This window comes from Muscardinus avellanarius (assembly GCF_963383645.1).
Source record: "Muscardinus avellanarius genome assembly, chromosome: 1".
NCBI lineage: Eukaryota > Metazoa > Chordata > Mammalia > Rodentia > Gliridae > Muscardinus > Muscardinus avellanarius.
The window spans coordinates 217,079,947-217,095,980 of NC_137786.1; the positions used below are offsets into that span (position 1 = coordinate 217,079,947).

At 42.1% G+C, this 16,034-nt stretch overlaps 1 protein-coding gene and 1 pseudogene across 2 annotated transcripts in view; both read left to right on the top strand.

Annotated features, from left to right (window-relative positions):
- Window positions 1-3,939: 3,939 nt before the first annotated feature.
- LOC308279255 (calcineurin B homologous protein 1-like) lies at window positions 3,940-4,464 on the top strand (annotated as a pseudogene). The gene has a single exon. The product of its transcript is annotated as a calcineurin B homologous protein 1-like (transcript).
- Window positions 4,465-12,132: 7,668 nt separating this feature from the next.
- The window catches only part of ALKBH3 (alkB homolog 3, alpha-ketoglutarate dependent dioxygenase), a gene marked incomplete at both ends in the record, with an annotated part of 38,023 nt that continues 34,121 nt past the window's right edge, over window positions 12,133-16,034 (top strand). The window contains 3 exons of the mRNA XM_080707593.1: window positions 12,133-12,211; window positions 12,568-12,668; window positions 14,081-14,115. Coding sequence (XP_080563719.1) covers window positions 12,133-12,211; window positions 12,568-12,668; window positions 14,081-14,115 — 215 coding nt within the window. The remainder of the gene's footprint in view (window positions 12,212-12,567; window positions 12,669-14,080; window positions 14,116-16,034) is intronic.

Below are 16,034 nucleotides of genomic sequence, written 5' to 3' on the forward strand. Positions count from 1 at the left end.
GTGGTGTGAATCAGGTCTGGAAACTAGTGACAGACCATCACCCACCATGGAAACTCAGGTCAGATTTTGGCTACTAAACCTAGAGCGTATTTTTCCTGTTAGATAGCTCAAATAGTTCTCTAGTAGGTCGCCAGTCTATTTTATGCCTAGAGTTAGTATGGCCACTTCTAAAGATCCCTACAGGCCAAACTATTCTGATTTTTGATGTTTTTTTTTTCCTGGTATTGGAGATAAAGAACCCAGGGGCATTCTACCTCTGAGCTACACCCCAGCCCTCTTTTTTAATTCTTTCTTTTCTCTTTCCTTCCTTCCTTTCCTTCTTTCTCACTCCCAGACCTATTTTATACTTTTTATTTTTGGAAATAGGGTCTCTTAAGCCAGCGTGGCTGGCTTCGAACCTGAGGGATCCTCCTGTCTCTGCCTCCCAAGTGTGGGGATTACAAGCCTGCACCACCACGTCCGGCCTTTTATTCTTTATTTTGAAACTGGGTCTCATTACGTTGTGAATGGCCTCACTAAGTAGCTGTGGCTGTCCTTGAACTGTGATCCTCCTGTCTCAGCCTCCCAAGCGCGGGGATTACAAGCGTGCACCACCATGCCCGGCTGGTGTGCAAACTATTTTATCCCATATCATAGTATGTAACTTCCCACCTAGAACATCAACACCTGAATCTAATTAGTGGTAGTTGGGGGGATAAGGCAATGAGTTGGGTTCTATGGAGAATGAGCCCCCCTTTTCAACTCATCAGCCCCAGGTGAAGAATTCAGAGTATTTTCAAGCAGGAGATGACTAGTCTCTGACCCAGGAGCACAAGCTGCTCTCATGCCAACACAGGCTAAGGGTGACCTGGGTGTTCGAAATGGTCCATCATCTGTGCCCAAACAGAGGCCTTATTTGGAGTTTTAAGGTGTCATTCCTTCCGAACGGATGCTTTAGCTTTCACAGGAGAAACTCAGCAAGGCCACAAGTTTAACTAGCATTGTGATTGAGCCCACAGGGAGGTGTTACACACAGCTGGTCACTGTGGACTGAAGATCCCAGCTGAGAGGTGAACCCTGGAACTAGGAACGAGAGCACCCTCCTACTCCAGTGTTCCCCCGGCATCCTTTCTGATGAAGCTTACTGTTTGATGGGTCAAAAGACAAGGGAGGGATGTTCCAGCATTCTGAGCCAGACAATAAAGGGTGGGTTTGGAGCCGAGAAACAATGAATTAACCTGCAGCGCATCTTGTCTTCATTCCTGCTACCAGTCTCTATCGCCAACCCCTGTGAAAACACAAATACCACAAATAGAAATGAGGATGCCAAACGAGGATGCCAATCTTCCCAATACTACAAGTTTACATGTATCTAGGATGACCCAACCGTCTCTTTGCTCAGGAATGCCTGGCTTTAGCACTTAAAGTCCTGTTTTCTGGGACACTCCTCAGTCTAAAATAAAGTGGATAGATGTCTAACCCTAGAGATGTTTTCAAATTTTCTGCTCATCAGAATCACCTGGGGCACTGCTCTTAAAATGCTTATGACTCTGTTCCCTTTTTTAATGCAGTGATTTCAGATGCAAACAGGCCATGGATTGATTTTCGGGGAACATTCTCCAGGGAGGCTGGATAGGTGTTAATCACCACTTCTAAAGACTCCTCAATCCAGACTTTTTTGTTCCTGTTCTAAAACTATAATCACAACAAAGAAAGAAATGACATCCTCTGGGAGATATAGCCAAGGTTCCTGAGCCAGCAGACCTGGACAAATTACTAGCTGATGGGGAAAAAGAGATAAAAAATTACAGTCAAGACTTTCTTGCCTTTCAGTTCTAGAATAAATCACTTTTCCTTCAGTGTCACAAAGTATGGCAAAGAATAATGGATGCTGTGAAAATTGGACATGACAGTAGCAATAATATAAGGACAGTGATGGGGTACCCTGAGATTCCTGCAGGCAAGCACTACCTAGTATGAGGGTTATTTTGAAGAGCTGCACAGTTACCATGTTTTGGTAGGTCTTAGAGGGTAATTTGTACAAAATAGTTAATTCAGTGCTACCTTTACTGATTTCACACCGCAAGGTGCATGGGATAACGTGGCCACTTTACATTTCCTCTCATCCATTTCTCGGGAATGAGAAAAGGATGCTTACTCTTACCATTCCTGTGCAATATAGTAATTGAAATTTTAGCCAGAGAAATTAGGCAAGAGAAGAAAATAAAAGGGATATGAATAGAAAGAAGTCAAAATATCACTGTTTGCAGATGATATGATCCTCTACTTAGAAGATACAAAAAGCCCCATCTGAAGACTGCTAGAGCTAATAAATTCAGCAAAGTAGCAGGGCACAAAATCAACATACAAAAATCAATAGCTTTTCTATACACTAATAATGAATTCACTGGAAAACAATTCCATTCACAGTAGCTTCAAAAAATTAAATACCAGCCGGGCATGGTGGCACACGCTTGTAATCCCAGCATTTAGGAGGCTGAGAACAGAGGATTGAGGTATGCAGACAGCCTCGGCTACTTAGTGAGGCTGTCTGCAACTTAATGAGACCCTGTTTAAAAATAAAGAATAAAAAATAGGGCAGGGGTGTTTAGGAGGCTGAGACCGGAGGATTGAGGTTTGCAGACAGCCTCAGCTACTTAGTGAGGCCGTCTGCAACTTAACGAGACCCTGTTTCAAAATAAAGAATAAAAAATAGGGCTGGCAAGGGGTGTAGCTTGGAGTTTAAATGTCCCTGGGTTCCATCCCCAGACCAGCAAAAAAAAAAAATTAAATACCTAAAAATAAACCTAACCAAGGAAGCGAAAGAGCTCTACAATTAAAATTACAGAGTACTGAAGAAAAAATTGAAGGTGACACTAGAAGATGAAAAGACCTCCCATGTCCATGGATATGCAGAATTAATACTGTTAAAATGAACACAGCAACGCTGGCCGTGGTGGCACATAATTGTAATTCCAGTACTTGGGAGGCTGAGACAGGAGGATGGCAGGTTCTCAGCCAGTCTCAGCTACTTAGTAAGGTCCTCTGCAACTTAATGAGACCCTGTTTCAAAAAAGAATTAAAAAATAGGGTTGGGATTATAGAATGACCCTGGGTTCAATCCCCAGTACTGCAAAAAAAAGGAGCATAACACCATCATCAAAAGTGATCTACAGATTCAATGAAACTCCTATCAAAATACCAATGATACTCTTCACAGAACCAGAAAAAATGTCCTAAAATTCATAAGGAAAAATAAAAGACTCAGAAGAGCCAATGTAAGTATAAGCAAAAACGACAAAAACAATAGTGGAGGCATCACAACACTCAATTTTAAATACTGCTGAGCTATACTAACAAAGCCAGCATAGTATTGGTACAAAAACAGACACATAGACCAATGGGAATAGAAGACACAGAAATAATCCCATACAGATAGTCATTTGATTCTTTAAGAAGTCACCAAAAATAAATATTGAAGAAAAATTAGCCTTTTAAACAAATGATGCCAGGGAAACTGAATATCCATATGTAGAAGATTGAAACTAGGTCTCTGTCTCTCACCCTGCACAAAAGCCATCTCAAAATAGATGAAAGGTCTAGGGATTAGACTAGAAACTTTGCAACTGCTAGAAAAAATATAGGGTCTTACAGGCTCAGGCAACAACTACCTCGATTACGACTTCCAATGCTAAAAAAATACCAAAAATTAATAAATGAGATTGCATCAAATTAAAAAGCCTTTGCACAGCAAAGGAAACAATCGAAAATACGAAGAAAGAATCTACAGAATGAAAGAAAATATTTTCCAGCTACTCTTCTCATAAAGGATAAATAGCCAGAAGGAAAAAAAAAAACTCAAAAAACTTACCATGAAGAAACAAAACCTGCTTTTTCCCCTTTCCTCTCCCTCTCCCTCCCTGCCACTGCTGTCGCTTCAGCTGCCTCCAGGCAACAATGATGGAGTCTCGGGCCTCCAGGTTACTCTCTGGGACAAATTGCTCGAAGAGGTCAAGAAGGAGACAGGCTCTTCCCACAGTCCTATCACTCCCCTCTACGGTCATTTCACCAGCTTGGACAAAGGAAAGAATGGGACTCTCAGCTGTGAAGATTCCCAGGGGATTTCAGAACTTGCTATCAATCCATTAGGGGACCAGATGATCAATGCCTTCTTTCCAGAGGAAGAGGACCAGGCGAGCTTCCATGGATTCATGAGAACTTTGGCACATTTCCGACCCATTGAGGATAATTAAAAGAACAAAGATGTGAATGGACCGGAACCACTCAACAGTCAAAGCAACAAGCCACACTTTGCTTTCTGACTCTGTGATTTGGATAAAGACAAGATTTCCCGTGATGAGCTGTTACAGCTGTTACACATGACGGTTAAGAGTGACTATCCCAGATGAGCAGCTGGGTATCGTTGCATACAGGACCATCCAGGAGGCTGCCCAGTATGGGGATAGTGCCATATTTTTCACATAAGATGTTAAATTTTGGAGAAGGTAGGAATAGAATAGAAAACGAGCACCCGGTTTCTTCACTAAAGGACAGGGACCAAACTGTTCTTTGCTTTCTAGTATTTAAGAACTGGACCTTAAAGAGTCCTCCTATACACCAGCCTCACCTCCACCTCATCCCTTTGTTCCAAAGTACTACTGCTGTCGCATGACACCCCCAAATATGTTCTGTCCACACAAAACTGCCTTTAGTGTATAAACAGGGCATCATAGAATGGTAAATCCAGTCTGTCTGTTCAGTATGCATCTACTGGTTCTCCACTTATAAACACTACCTTTCTCTGTTCTGCTGCTGAACGCCACACACCCATCCAGTCTGAGAACAAGAGCAGGAATATGCCAGGGGCGAGCCAGCAGAGTTTTTGTAGGATGTAGACCCTAGCCCTGCTGCCTTCCCCCAGGAGACCTCTGCGTGCACCTGCATCCTTTGCTATCTATTTCCCTGTCACCCCGCTCACTGTCTACTTAGTCTTTCAGCTTCTCTGCTTTTTAATGAGCATCAAAATCCTCTATATTCTACTTGGCACCCCAAGCTATGCCTGTTAAGTCTGTTTATGGCTTGGCAGCATAGTTCGGTGGTCTGGAAGTTTTTATCCACCTTCACTCTTACACGAGTCTTTGGGATGTTACCTTTCTAAGAGCTTTTCTGTAACCAGCACTTCCCTTGGGAGAATGTGACCCTCTCCTGGTGCCCTGCTCTGCCTTGTCATCAAAAGCTTTTCACTTTACATTTCCAAGTAGAAAGAAAAGTGTTATGGAAGTGTCTAACTTATCTTAGTCCAAAAGAATTAAAGATGGTCCTCCGTGTCTTGAAGTTTTACACCAAATTCTTTATGAATTTTACACTTGGCTAATGTTAATACTGATAGCCATAGTCAGCTCCTAATTCTAGCCCAAAGCATTGACTGCATTGCATCTTAGCTGCTTGGCTACAATATTGCCCTAGCTCCTTGCATAAGCCATCACTAATTTCTTAGAAACTAGGGGGTTTGCCATTGGTGCACAAGGCAAGGCGGCATTGCAGGCCTTCTCTGCGAAAGCTTAGTTTAGGCTTCATTAATTCGGGCTATTGCCATTCTATGTATATCTGTATGAGACTGTTCGTTCATATATACGCCCTTGGCTAACTTTGTATGACTCATTTCTTGCTTGTTTCCTTGATTTGGAAAGCTAACCATGATGTGTGAATAATTTTTAAGGAAAGGAATTGCTTCCGCAAAGGGATGGGTAAAGGTGTGGGGCAGGTGAATGGCCAGGTTGGATCAATTAAGTAAAAATGGATAAGGAATTTTTTCATATGAAGTATCAGCCTGACTTTGTGATCAAGTGATATAGGAATTGTATAAAAGAGAATTGTCTGATACTGATTTCTCAGAGGGGCATTTCAGAGGCTCCTTGGTTTTCTTAAAGTCTCTAAGATTATTGCTTTTCCCTTCTTTGGCTGTGTATCAGATGTTTAATCCACAGTTGTCCCTGTTGTCCCATTATAATTGTATCCTTCAATCCATCAATAAATGGTTACAAAAGAGAAAAACAAAACCTAATCAATAAATGGGGCAGTGGAATAAACAGACCTGTCTCAAAAGGAGAAACAGAGCCGGGCGTGGTGGCACATGCTTGCAATCCCCACGCTTGGAAGGTGGAGACAGGAGGATCACGCATGTTCGAAGCCAGCCATGCTGGCTTAAGAGACTCTGTTTCCTAATAAAATATAAACTTGGTCTGGGAGTGTAGCCCAGAGGTAGAAGGGTTCCATCCCCAGTACCACCAAAAAAAAAAAAAAAAAGGAGAAACAGAAACGGCTAACAAATATATGAAAAAATATTCAATGTCTTTAGCAGTCAGGGAAGTGCAAATTATAGCAATACTGAGGTTTAATCATCTCACTATAGTTAGAATGGTAGTCACCAAGAATACAAATAACAGAAACAAGTGTGGTTGTGCACACATGCAATCTCAGTACCTGGGAGGCTGAGACAGGAGAATAACAGGTTTGAGGACTGTTTCAGCATCTTGGTGAGAACCTGTTTCAAAATAAAAGGGCTGTGGGTGTAGCTCAGAGATAGAAGGCCCCAGGATTCAATCTCCAGTACCACAAAAACAAAAAAGGGCTTCAAGAATACAAATAATAGAGCCAGGTAGGGTGGCTCACACCTGTAATCCCAGTATTTGGGAGGCTGAGACAGGAAGATCCCAAGTGAGAAGCTAGCCTCAGAAACTTAGTGAGGCCCTCAGCAACAAACTGCAAGCCTGTTTCAAAATAAAAATAAAATAGAGCTGGGGGTGTAGCTCAGAGGTAGAACGCCCCTGGGTTCAATCCCCAGTACAACAATAACAAAAGAATACAAATAATAGTAACTGCTGGTGAGGACGTGGGGGAAAGAAACACTCATCTACTGTTTATGGGAAAGTAAATTAGTAAAACCACTATGGAAATGAGGATGAAGGTTCTTCAAAAGACTAGGAACAGAGCCATTTTATGATCCAGTTATACTAATCCTTGGTATTTATCCAAAACAATTAAAGTATACTATAGTAATACATACGTACCTAAGAATATAGCAGTGTAATTCAGAATAGCCAAATTTTGAAACCAGCCTAGGTGTCCATCACCAGATAAAGAAAATATGGTCTATATACAAAATATCATTTTATTCAGTCATAAGGAAGAATGAAATTATGTCATTTTCAGGAAAATGGATGGAACTGGAGACCATTATATTCTCTAACAGACTCATGTGTGGACACTAGAAAGAAAAAAGGAAAGGAGGATGAACAAATACCATGAAAACAGGAGAGACCAGTAGAGTACAGGAAGAGGACTAGAGGGAGGGGAAGGGGAAGCACTGGGGAATGGAACTAAGCTAAATATATCATATGCATGTATAAATATGTAACAACAAATTCAACTATTATGTATAATTATAATGCATCAATAAAAAGGGGGAAACACGGCCACTTTAAGGAGATTTCTCAAGAGCTTAGATGGAGTGAAGAGAAGATGCTCTTTTCTAACACTCTTTATATTTATTAGATTTCTATTGTGTTCCAGGCGCTGTGCTAAATTCTTTAAATACACCATCTCATTAGCCAGGCCTGGTGGCGCACGCTTGTAATTCCCGCGCTTGGGAGGTAAGACAGGAGGATCGCAGGTTCGCGACCAGCCTCAGCTACTTAGTGAGGCCCTTTGCAACTCAGTGAGACCCTGTTTCAAAATAAAGAATAAAGGCCGGGTGTGGTGGCGCACACTTGTAATCCCTGCGCTTGGGAGGCTGAGACAGGAGGATCGCACGAGTTCAAAGCCAGCCTCAGCTACTTAGTGAGGCTCTCCGCAATTTAGTGAGACCCTATTTCCAAATAAAATATAAAATAGGGCTGGGAGTATAGCCCGGAGGTAGAAAGCCTCTGGATTCCACCCCCAGTACCACAAAAGAAGAAAGAAAGAAAGAAAGAAAGAAAGAAAGAAAGAAAGAAAGAAAGAAAGAAAGAATAAAAACAGGGCTGTGAGTGTACAGGGATAAAATGCCCCTAGGTTCCATCCCCAGCACCACAATACATAAATAAATACACCATCTCATTTAATCATCCCAACAGGAGCTATGTCCATTTAAAAAAGAAGTGGAGTATTTTTTCCTGGATTATACACCTACTAAATGGTGGCGTCTGGACTGAAATTTATGTCTGTTCATTTGGGCAAAATTTGCTTAGCACTGGAGAGCGGCCTCACGCTCTGTCCTAAATGCGTTGGTCTAGGCATGTCCCGGCTGCAACGGGGACACAGAAGAGTTGCATCCTGGTCTCTCCATGACTTTCAGGATAAAATGCAAACACTTTTGCTTAGCACACCAGGACCTGGTCCTACAACTCTCTCACTTTTCCAACAGCTCTCTCTCCTCAATAAACCAAAGATGCTGGAGCGTGCACATCTACGGTTTCGGAGAGCTCATGCCTAGGAAACACGTCCTCACTCCCACCTTTGCCACACCTCAGCCCCGAACGTGGCTCCACTGCACCCTCAATCCCCGTCTTCAGCTCCAACCCTATTTTCAACATCTTCGGCAACTCGGCCCTCCAGGTGCGAGGGGGTGTGAAGCTGCCCGGACTTCAAGAGCCGTGCACCGGAAGCGGCGGGGGCGGCGTGCGTCGTTGGGAGGAAGTACGTAAAGCGCGGGCCGTGATTGGCCATTGCTGGGGTCGGTGCTTCACTCTTACGCTTCCGCGGACCACAGGCGGCTGAGTGTCCGGACTACTGGGGGCTGCTCTAAGCAGGGGCGGGCTTGGAGTGCGCCCCGGGCTCGGCCGACAGGTGCGCCCTCCTCGTGTGTCGCTGGGGCCCGGGCTGGGCGCGGGGGATCGCCCCTGAGGTCGGTTCCTGGACCGCCCTGCGGACTCCTGGAAGAGAAGGGTCAAAATTAGGGAAAGGAGCAGACCCTAGGACTCTTTAAACTGTGAGGCGCACTTACTCACTGATTTCTCTGTTTATCGAGGGAGAAGCTGGGGCTCCTAGAGGCGAAGTGACCTGCCACAGATCTTGCAGCTGGGAAGTGACAGATGTGGGTTGAGAGCGAGGCGTGGCTCTCCAGGGTTCTTGTTCTCTGCACCGCGCAGGGCTGTCAAACTTTATCAGCATAAAGGATCCTGGGGTGGAGGGCGGTGTGCGTTGACAGACACATCCTAGGACTCTACGGATGGAGTAAGTCTGGGATTGGGCTCTGGAATCTATTTTTAACATTTAAGCCCTTGGTAACTTCGCGCCCATGTACACGGAGCCAGAAGGTGACCAGGTCCTAGTCTCTCTGGAGAAGATAGCTAGTTGTGATAAGCTTTTAAGGCCCCAGTTCAGAGATGATGTCAAACGGGGGATTCCTTCACACATCTTGTGGGACTGGAGAGTTGGTTTTGAGGGGGTCCTTAACTCATTTGGGCAAATGGGCAGCCTCTGTCATCACTATCTCTGTTAAATGATAAACGTAATTCTCCTCACTTAGGGGAACTTGTTAAACTACGGATTCCTGGGCCCAGCTGAGCTCTATTGAATCAGAAGGTCTGGGGATTGGAGCCCAAAAATCTTGTGAGCTAAACAAGCTATAAAATAAGATGTCCCCCTCCCTTGAAAACTTGAGCTATGAAGCTTTCTAAGACCCATAAAGAAGTGCAACGTAGATTCAGAACATGTGGCTTGGCCTTCTTTGTTTTTGTTTCTGTGGATGCTTACGTATTGTAGTATTTTGTAGTTGTGGATGCTTCTGTATTTACTAAAAGCTAAAATTGTGTGTGTGTGTGTGTGTGTGTGTGTGTGTGTGTGTGTGTGTGTGTTGTACTGGGGATTGAACTCAGGGGCACCTACCTCCGAGCTACACCCCCAACCCTATTCTTTATTTTGAAACAGGGTCTCACTAAGTTTTAGAGGGACTCACTAAGTAGCTTAGGCTGGACGAGAACCTGTGATTCTCCTGTCTTAGCCGCCCAAGTACTAGCATTGCAATAATGCACCACCAAACCCAGCTGGGCTGAACTTTTAATGGCAAAAATTTGAAGTTAGTATTACTATTATGGGGAGGACTTTTCAGCTAGCTGAAGATAGGAACCTAATACAATTTTCATGTTAATCTGCCCACTACTGATTGCGTGAGTGACTTTGGGTAAGTCACCAAGTCTTGTGGTCCCTGTAGATACTTCTTATTACTAGCTACACTGCTTTTCATAGAGACAAATACCTGTATCCGTCCTAAATCAGATTTTCTGGAGATGGACTGTGGATGTTTTTAATTGTATTTTTTTTTCAGTACTGGGGATTGAACCCAGTGATACTCTATCACCAGTCTCACTAAGTTACTTAGACTACTCTTGCACTTAAATTCGTCTGCCTTAGCCGGGTGTGGTGGCGCACGCTTGTAATCCTCGCGCTTGGGAGGCTGAGACAGGAGGATCGCACAGGTTCGAAGCCAGCCTCAGCTACTTAGTGAGGCTCTCAGCAACCTAGTGAGACCCTGTTTCCAAATAAAATATATATTAAAAAAATAGGTCTGGGAGTATAGCCTGGAGGTAGAAAGCCCCTGGGTTCCACCCTCAGTACCACCAAAAAAAAAAAAAAATCGTCTGCCTTATCCCCCTGAGTAGCTGGGATTACAGGTGTACGCCACAATGCTCTAATTTTATTATTTTTATTTATTTTTAATTGACAAATAATATCGTATATATTTATAGGGTACAGTGTGATTTGTGTGTGTGTGTGTGTGTGTGTGTGTGTGTGTGGTACTGGGGTTCCTGGAAGCCCTTCTAACTCCGGGCTACACTCCCAGACCTATTTTTACATTTTTTAAAATTTGGAAACAGGGTCTCCTAAGCCAGTGCACGCGGCTGGCTTCGAACCTGCGTGATCCTCCTGTCTCTGCCTCCCAAGCACGGGGATTACAAGCGTGCGCCACCACGCCCGGCCAGTGTGATGTTTTGATGTTTGTTTATATTATAGAATGATTAAGCCAAAACTAATAAACTCATTACCTCACATACTTATCACTTTTTGTGGTGGAAATAGTTAAAATCTACTTTTAAGCAATTTTGAAATATATAATGCATTGATATTTATTATAGTTACTGTTCTATCCAATAGATCACTAAAGCTTATTCCTCTTGTCTGATACCTAGTACCCTTCAACTATTATCTTCCTTTCCCTCATCCATTCCCGACCCTCTTAGTCATTACTAATCATCAATGTAGTCTTCACTCCTGTATAAGTATTGCAGTACTGAAGTATTGCATTCACACCACTGGAGCTCCACTACTCTTCTATGAGTTTGACTTTTTAGAGATTATGTGGTTTTTGTCTTCTGTGCTTATTTTATTTCACATAGCATGAAGTCCTCTAGGTTCATCTGCTATGGGTTCCTTCAACAAGCCTCCAGGGAAGATTGATGCAGCCAGTGATAATGGAATGTGGGAATGGATTTGTAAACTGAGTCTTAGTGACATGAATTGGTCCATGTAGGGGACAGTGCATTATTACTGCTTCCTTATGTTCTGCTCCTGGAGACTAATAAGAATAATGTCAGCAGGGCTGGTGGCACATGCCTGTAATCCCAGTACTTGGGAAGCTGAGACAGGAGGATTGCAGTTTTGAGACCAGCCTCAGCAGCTTAGCAAGGCCCTCAGCAACTTAAGGAGACCCTGTTTCAAAATAAAAAATAATATAGGGCTGCCAAAAAAAAAAAAAAAAGAAAAAGAAGAAGGAGGAGGAGGAGGAGGCAAAGGAGAAGGGGGAGGTGGTGATGGTGGTGGTGGCAGTTTCTGATGTGTTGGAGTTTGGGAATGAACATGCACTTCCATGTGAAAGGAGCGGAAGCACGATGATAACTTACAGACAGCAGAGCTGCAGTCCCAAGGGACTTAGGCTCCTTGACTGAGATGTTGTAGTGACAGAAGTTGATTTGTGTGGAGGCCCCATTGCTCTTGAGTCCTCTCTTTTGCCCAAAAGGATTGTAATTACTCCCTAATAGGCCGAGCTCTCACAACCCTAACAAAGCACACTTAAGTAATTAATTAATTTATTTATTTTTAAGCAGATACCATTGTGTGGTTTGAACCAGGAATGAAATCTTGTGACAGCTCAGAACAGAAGACTTTTTGGTCAGCATGGAGGACAAACGACGGCGCACCCGAGTGCAGGGAGCCTGGGCTGCTCCTGCCAAGAGCCAGGCTACTGCACAGCCAGGTGAGAACCTGTAGGGACTGGGTGTGTTTATGGATGTGGACGTCTGTCATCCTCTTTTTCCTCTTTTGTTTATATCCTTTCAGTTGGTAGCAAATTCCCATTTCAGTTGATGCTAATGAGTTGTTTAGAACATGGCTGGCATTTTGCCTGATTCTGTTGTTTATGAGCTAAGGGTGGGTCTTTAGTGTTCCTCATATTTTGTCTGTACCTTCAAACCTTTCAGAGTTGTTAACTTTACGAATTAATTTTTAAAACCACAGAGATCATCTTCAAGTGGGTTCTACTGGTCCTTGCCCAGTAGAAGGTAATGAGGGCCAACTTTTCCCTGACGCAAGGCTGTTCCTCTACTATTTCAGCTACTCCCGCTAGGAGCCAACCGCAGACACCTGGTCAGACCTGGAGGAACAAGGAGCATCATCCATCTGACAGAGAGTTTGTGTTCAAAGAACCCCAGCAGGTAAACTCTTGTTTCTTGTTCAGCAGTAACAAACATACAACAGGTGCATCGGTAATGGCTGAAGAAATTTGCGAATGCATAGCAAAGCAAAAGGACCACAATGATAATGAAATGTGAAATATGCCAAGTGCTTCGTAAGTCTGAGGATTCTTTGTTGTTTGCCTCCAGTTTGTGGTCATATAACATTCCCCCTCCCTTTTTTTTTGGCAAGGAGGCTATCCCATTGACTACAGGTTGGCGATGAAATTATGATTAGGGCTTGCAGTTCCAAACTCACACTGTCTTCAGTGATATTACAGCAGTGTCGTTGGAATTGGACTGAAATTTCATTTCTTACAGCAATATGTCTGATTTTTATCTCTTTTTTTCATGGAAGAAAAAATATAAGAAATGAGATACTTTTTTCTTTTCTTTTCTTGTTTTTTGTGATGCTGGTGACTGAATTCAGGGCTGTGCATATATTTAGCAGGCATTCTACCACCAAGTTATACATCACGCCTTCACTTTTTATTAATATGGAAAAAAGTTGAAAACCCAGGCATCTTGCTTTAGTAATGATTGCATAAATATCATTCCTTTTTTTTTTTTTTTTTTTTTTCAGTACCGGGGATGGATCCCAGGGGCATTCTACCTCTGAGCTACACCCCCAGTCCTATTTTTTTTTTGTTTTTTTTGTTTATTAATTTTTGAAACAGGGTCTCACTGAATTGCGAAGAGGCTTGCTAAGTAGCTGAGGCTGTCTGTGAACCTCAATCCTTAGGTCTCTGCCTCCTGAATGCTGAGACTGTAAGTGTGAGGCACCATGCCCGGCACATAAATATCATTCTTATTTTATTTATTTATTTGTTTGTTTTTTGTTTATTTATTTATTCATTTATTTATTGGTGGTACTGGAGATGGAACCCAGGGGCTTTCTATCTCCAGTATACACTCCCAGACCTATTTTATATTTTATTTGGAAACAGGGTCTCACTAAGTTGCTGAGAGCCTCACTCAGTAGTTGAGGCTGGCTTTGAACCTGTGCAATCCTCCTGTCTCAGCCTCCCAAGTACTGGCAATTACCAGCATGCGCCACCATGTCCAGCTTTTTATTTTATAATAAATCTTCTGTTTCTTTAAAAATCTCCCTTACATAAAGAATGTTTTTTCCGAGCTGCTGGCCAGTAGGAAAAATGATTAATTCTAATTGAATTATCTTTTTCTGTCTTTAGCAAATGTGAAAAAGTTCTCAAATGAGCAAAAATGAAGATCTCTGTTGGGGTAGTGAGAGGTGGGAATTAAAAAGGGATAGCCGTAAACATGATTTAATGTGAAAAAATAAAATAAAAAATAAAATTGAGAGGATATGGTAAATCAGTCTTCCTGAGGATTAGGAATCATTCCAGAATTTAGATCTGCCTGTTTCCTTGCAGGTAATACGTAGAGCCCCAGAACCACGAGTGATTGAGTAAGTACGTTGCTGATTTCTTGTACTTATTACCCACAGTGAAAGGAAAAGCTCAGGATCTTTGCCTCACCCTGTCTTTTCCAACTGGGAGAGAATGGCCGAATAAGTGTGACTTTAGGCTGTGATATTTCTATCTCAAATGTCTTTAAATTTGATATTTTGAGATTTTCTGAATCTGCTGATGGTACAGAAAATGCAACAAGATCTCTAGGCATTAAATTTTGATATATATATATTTCCTGGTCCTATTTCACTGATATCTGCAGACTTAAGTTGAAATATACCTGAGTTAAAGACAGAGGTGAATTTTTCCTGAGTCATTGGAGAATGGTGCTTCGAGAAGCCTTTAAGTGCCATTTCACTAGCTGTGCTTATTAAAGCTGCTGGCAGTCTGGGTGACCTTATAGCCCATTTTTAAAAAACCACATGATCGTTCCAGAGCAATTTAAGTGATACTAAATATTCCTCTTACATTGATCTGTGTCTAAAATGTTCTTATTAGAAATTGGTGAGAGATACTTTGATTTCAATCAAAGTATTTGATTTCTCTTTTCCTGCTTCTCGTTTCCATTTTATGTATAAATTGTCAATAAAAACTATGCTTTTATTTTAGCAAATTAGCATTAGAAGTATGTTTTTACCTAGGAGCCACTCTTTCCAAAGAGTGTGTCTAGTTTGGCTTTACTAATTTTTAGGTTCTTCCCATCTCTGGATTTTAGATTTCTTTTCTATAAAATAGAGGATTTGGCCAATGTAATCATTTAAGGCAAGTCTATTTCTGATAGTCTAGAGTATCATATTAATATAATCATATTAATAATTTTGATTACTTAAAAATACCAGTGTGGTATTTCCTCCACTTAGGATAAAGAAAATAAGCAAAACCATAAAATTCATTATACATAGGGCATTCAGGCTGAAAAAAGGGGCAATTGTGAGTTTGCAAGTCAAGAGAAAAAAATGACAAAATCTATTCCTATAATATGCCCTGGGGTTTGATAATTCTAGTTATCTAAAGCTAACACACACACACACACACACATTTTTTTTTCTTTTTTCTTTTTGGTACTGAGGGTGGAACCCAGGGGCTTTTCTACCTCTGGCATATACTCCCAGACCTATTTTATACTTTATTTGGAAACAGGGTCTCACTAAGTTACTGAGAGCCTCACTAAGTAGCTGAGGCTGGCTTCGAACCTGTGCGATCCTCCTGTCTCAACTTCCTAAGCGCTGAGATTATAAGTGTGCGCCACCACGCCTGGCTCTCTGCTATTTTTAATACCCAGAAATGTGTTCCACAGTAAGGCAAGCCAATTTCTAAATGTGGGCCAAAATATAGCCCATGAAAACATTGTGTTCATATTCACATTCTGGGAAATTCTGTGGATAATTCATAAAATGTTATAATTATATATGAAACCGTGCCTATAGTTTTTACTAAAAGGGTCTCCAAGAAATCAGAGCTCATGAACTACTAGCTCCCCTGACAGTAGATGCTGTAGAAAATTGTCCCTTTGTACTGCTCTCTATGAAGTGTGTGTCTATGAGCAGGGTCGGCCCCAGCTGTCTTGTCAGGTGTGCCTTTTCAATCTGTGTTGCTTTGTCATCATGGCCCCCACACCCTGCACATCTGCAGCAGTGCTGTACAAAACAGTACGGTTTTGTGCTTTTTCATATTTGATTGAATTCATTATTTTTTTTTATCCATCTGCTATGCGCAGGTACTGGGAAACAGTAATAACCCATTCCTTATCCTTAAGGGGCCCACAGTCTAGTAAGTAAAATAGAAGTGTAAACAAATTGTAATCTTGTATATCATAAACCATGCGAAATCTAGTGCTAGCACACAGGAAGAGATGGGTAATATTTCTTTGCATGAATGAAATGTCAGGAAAGGTTTAGATTCTGAGTGAGATTTT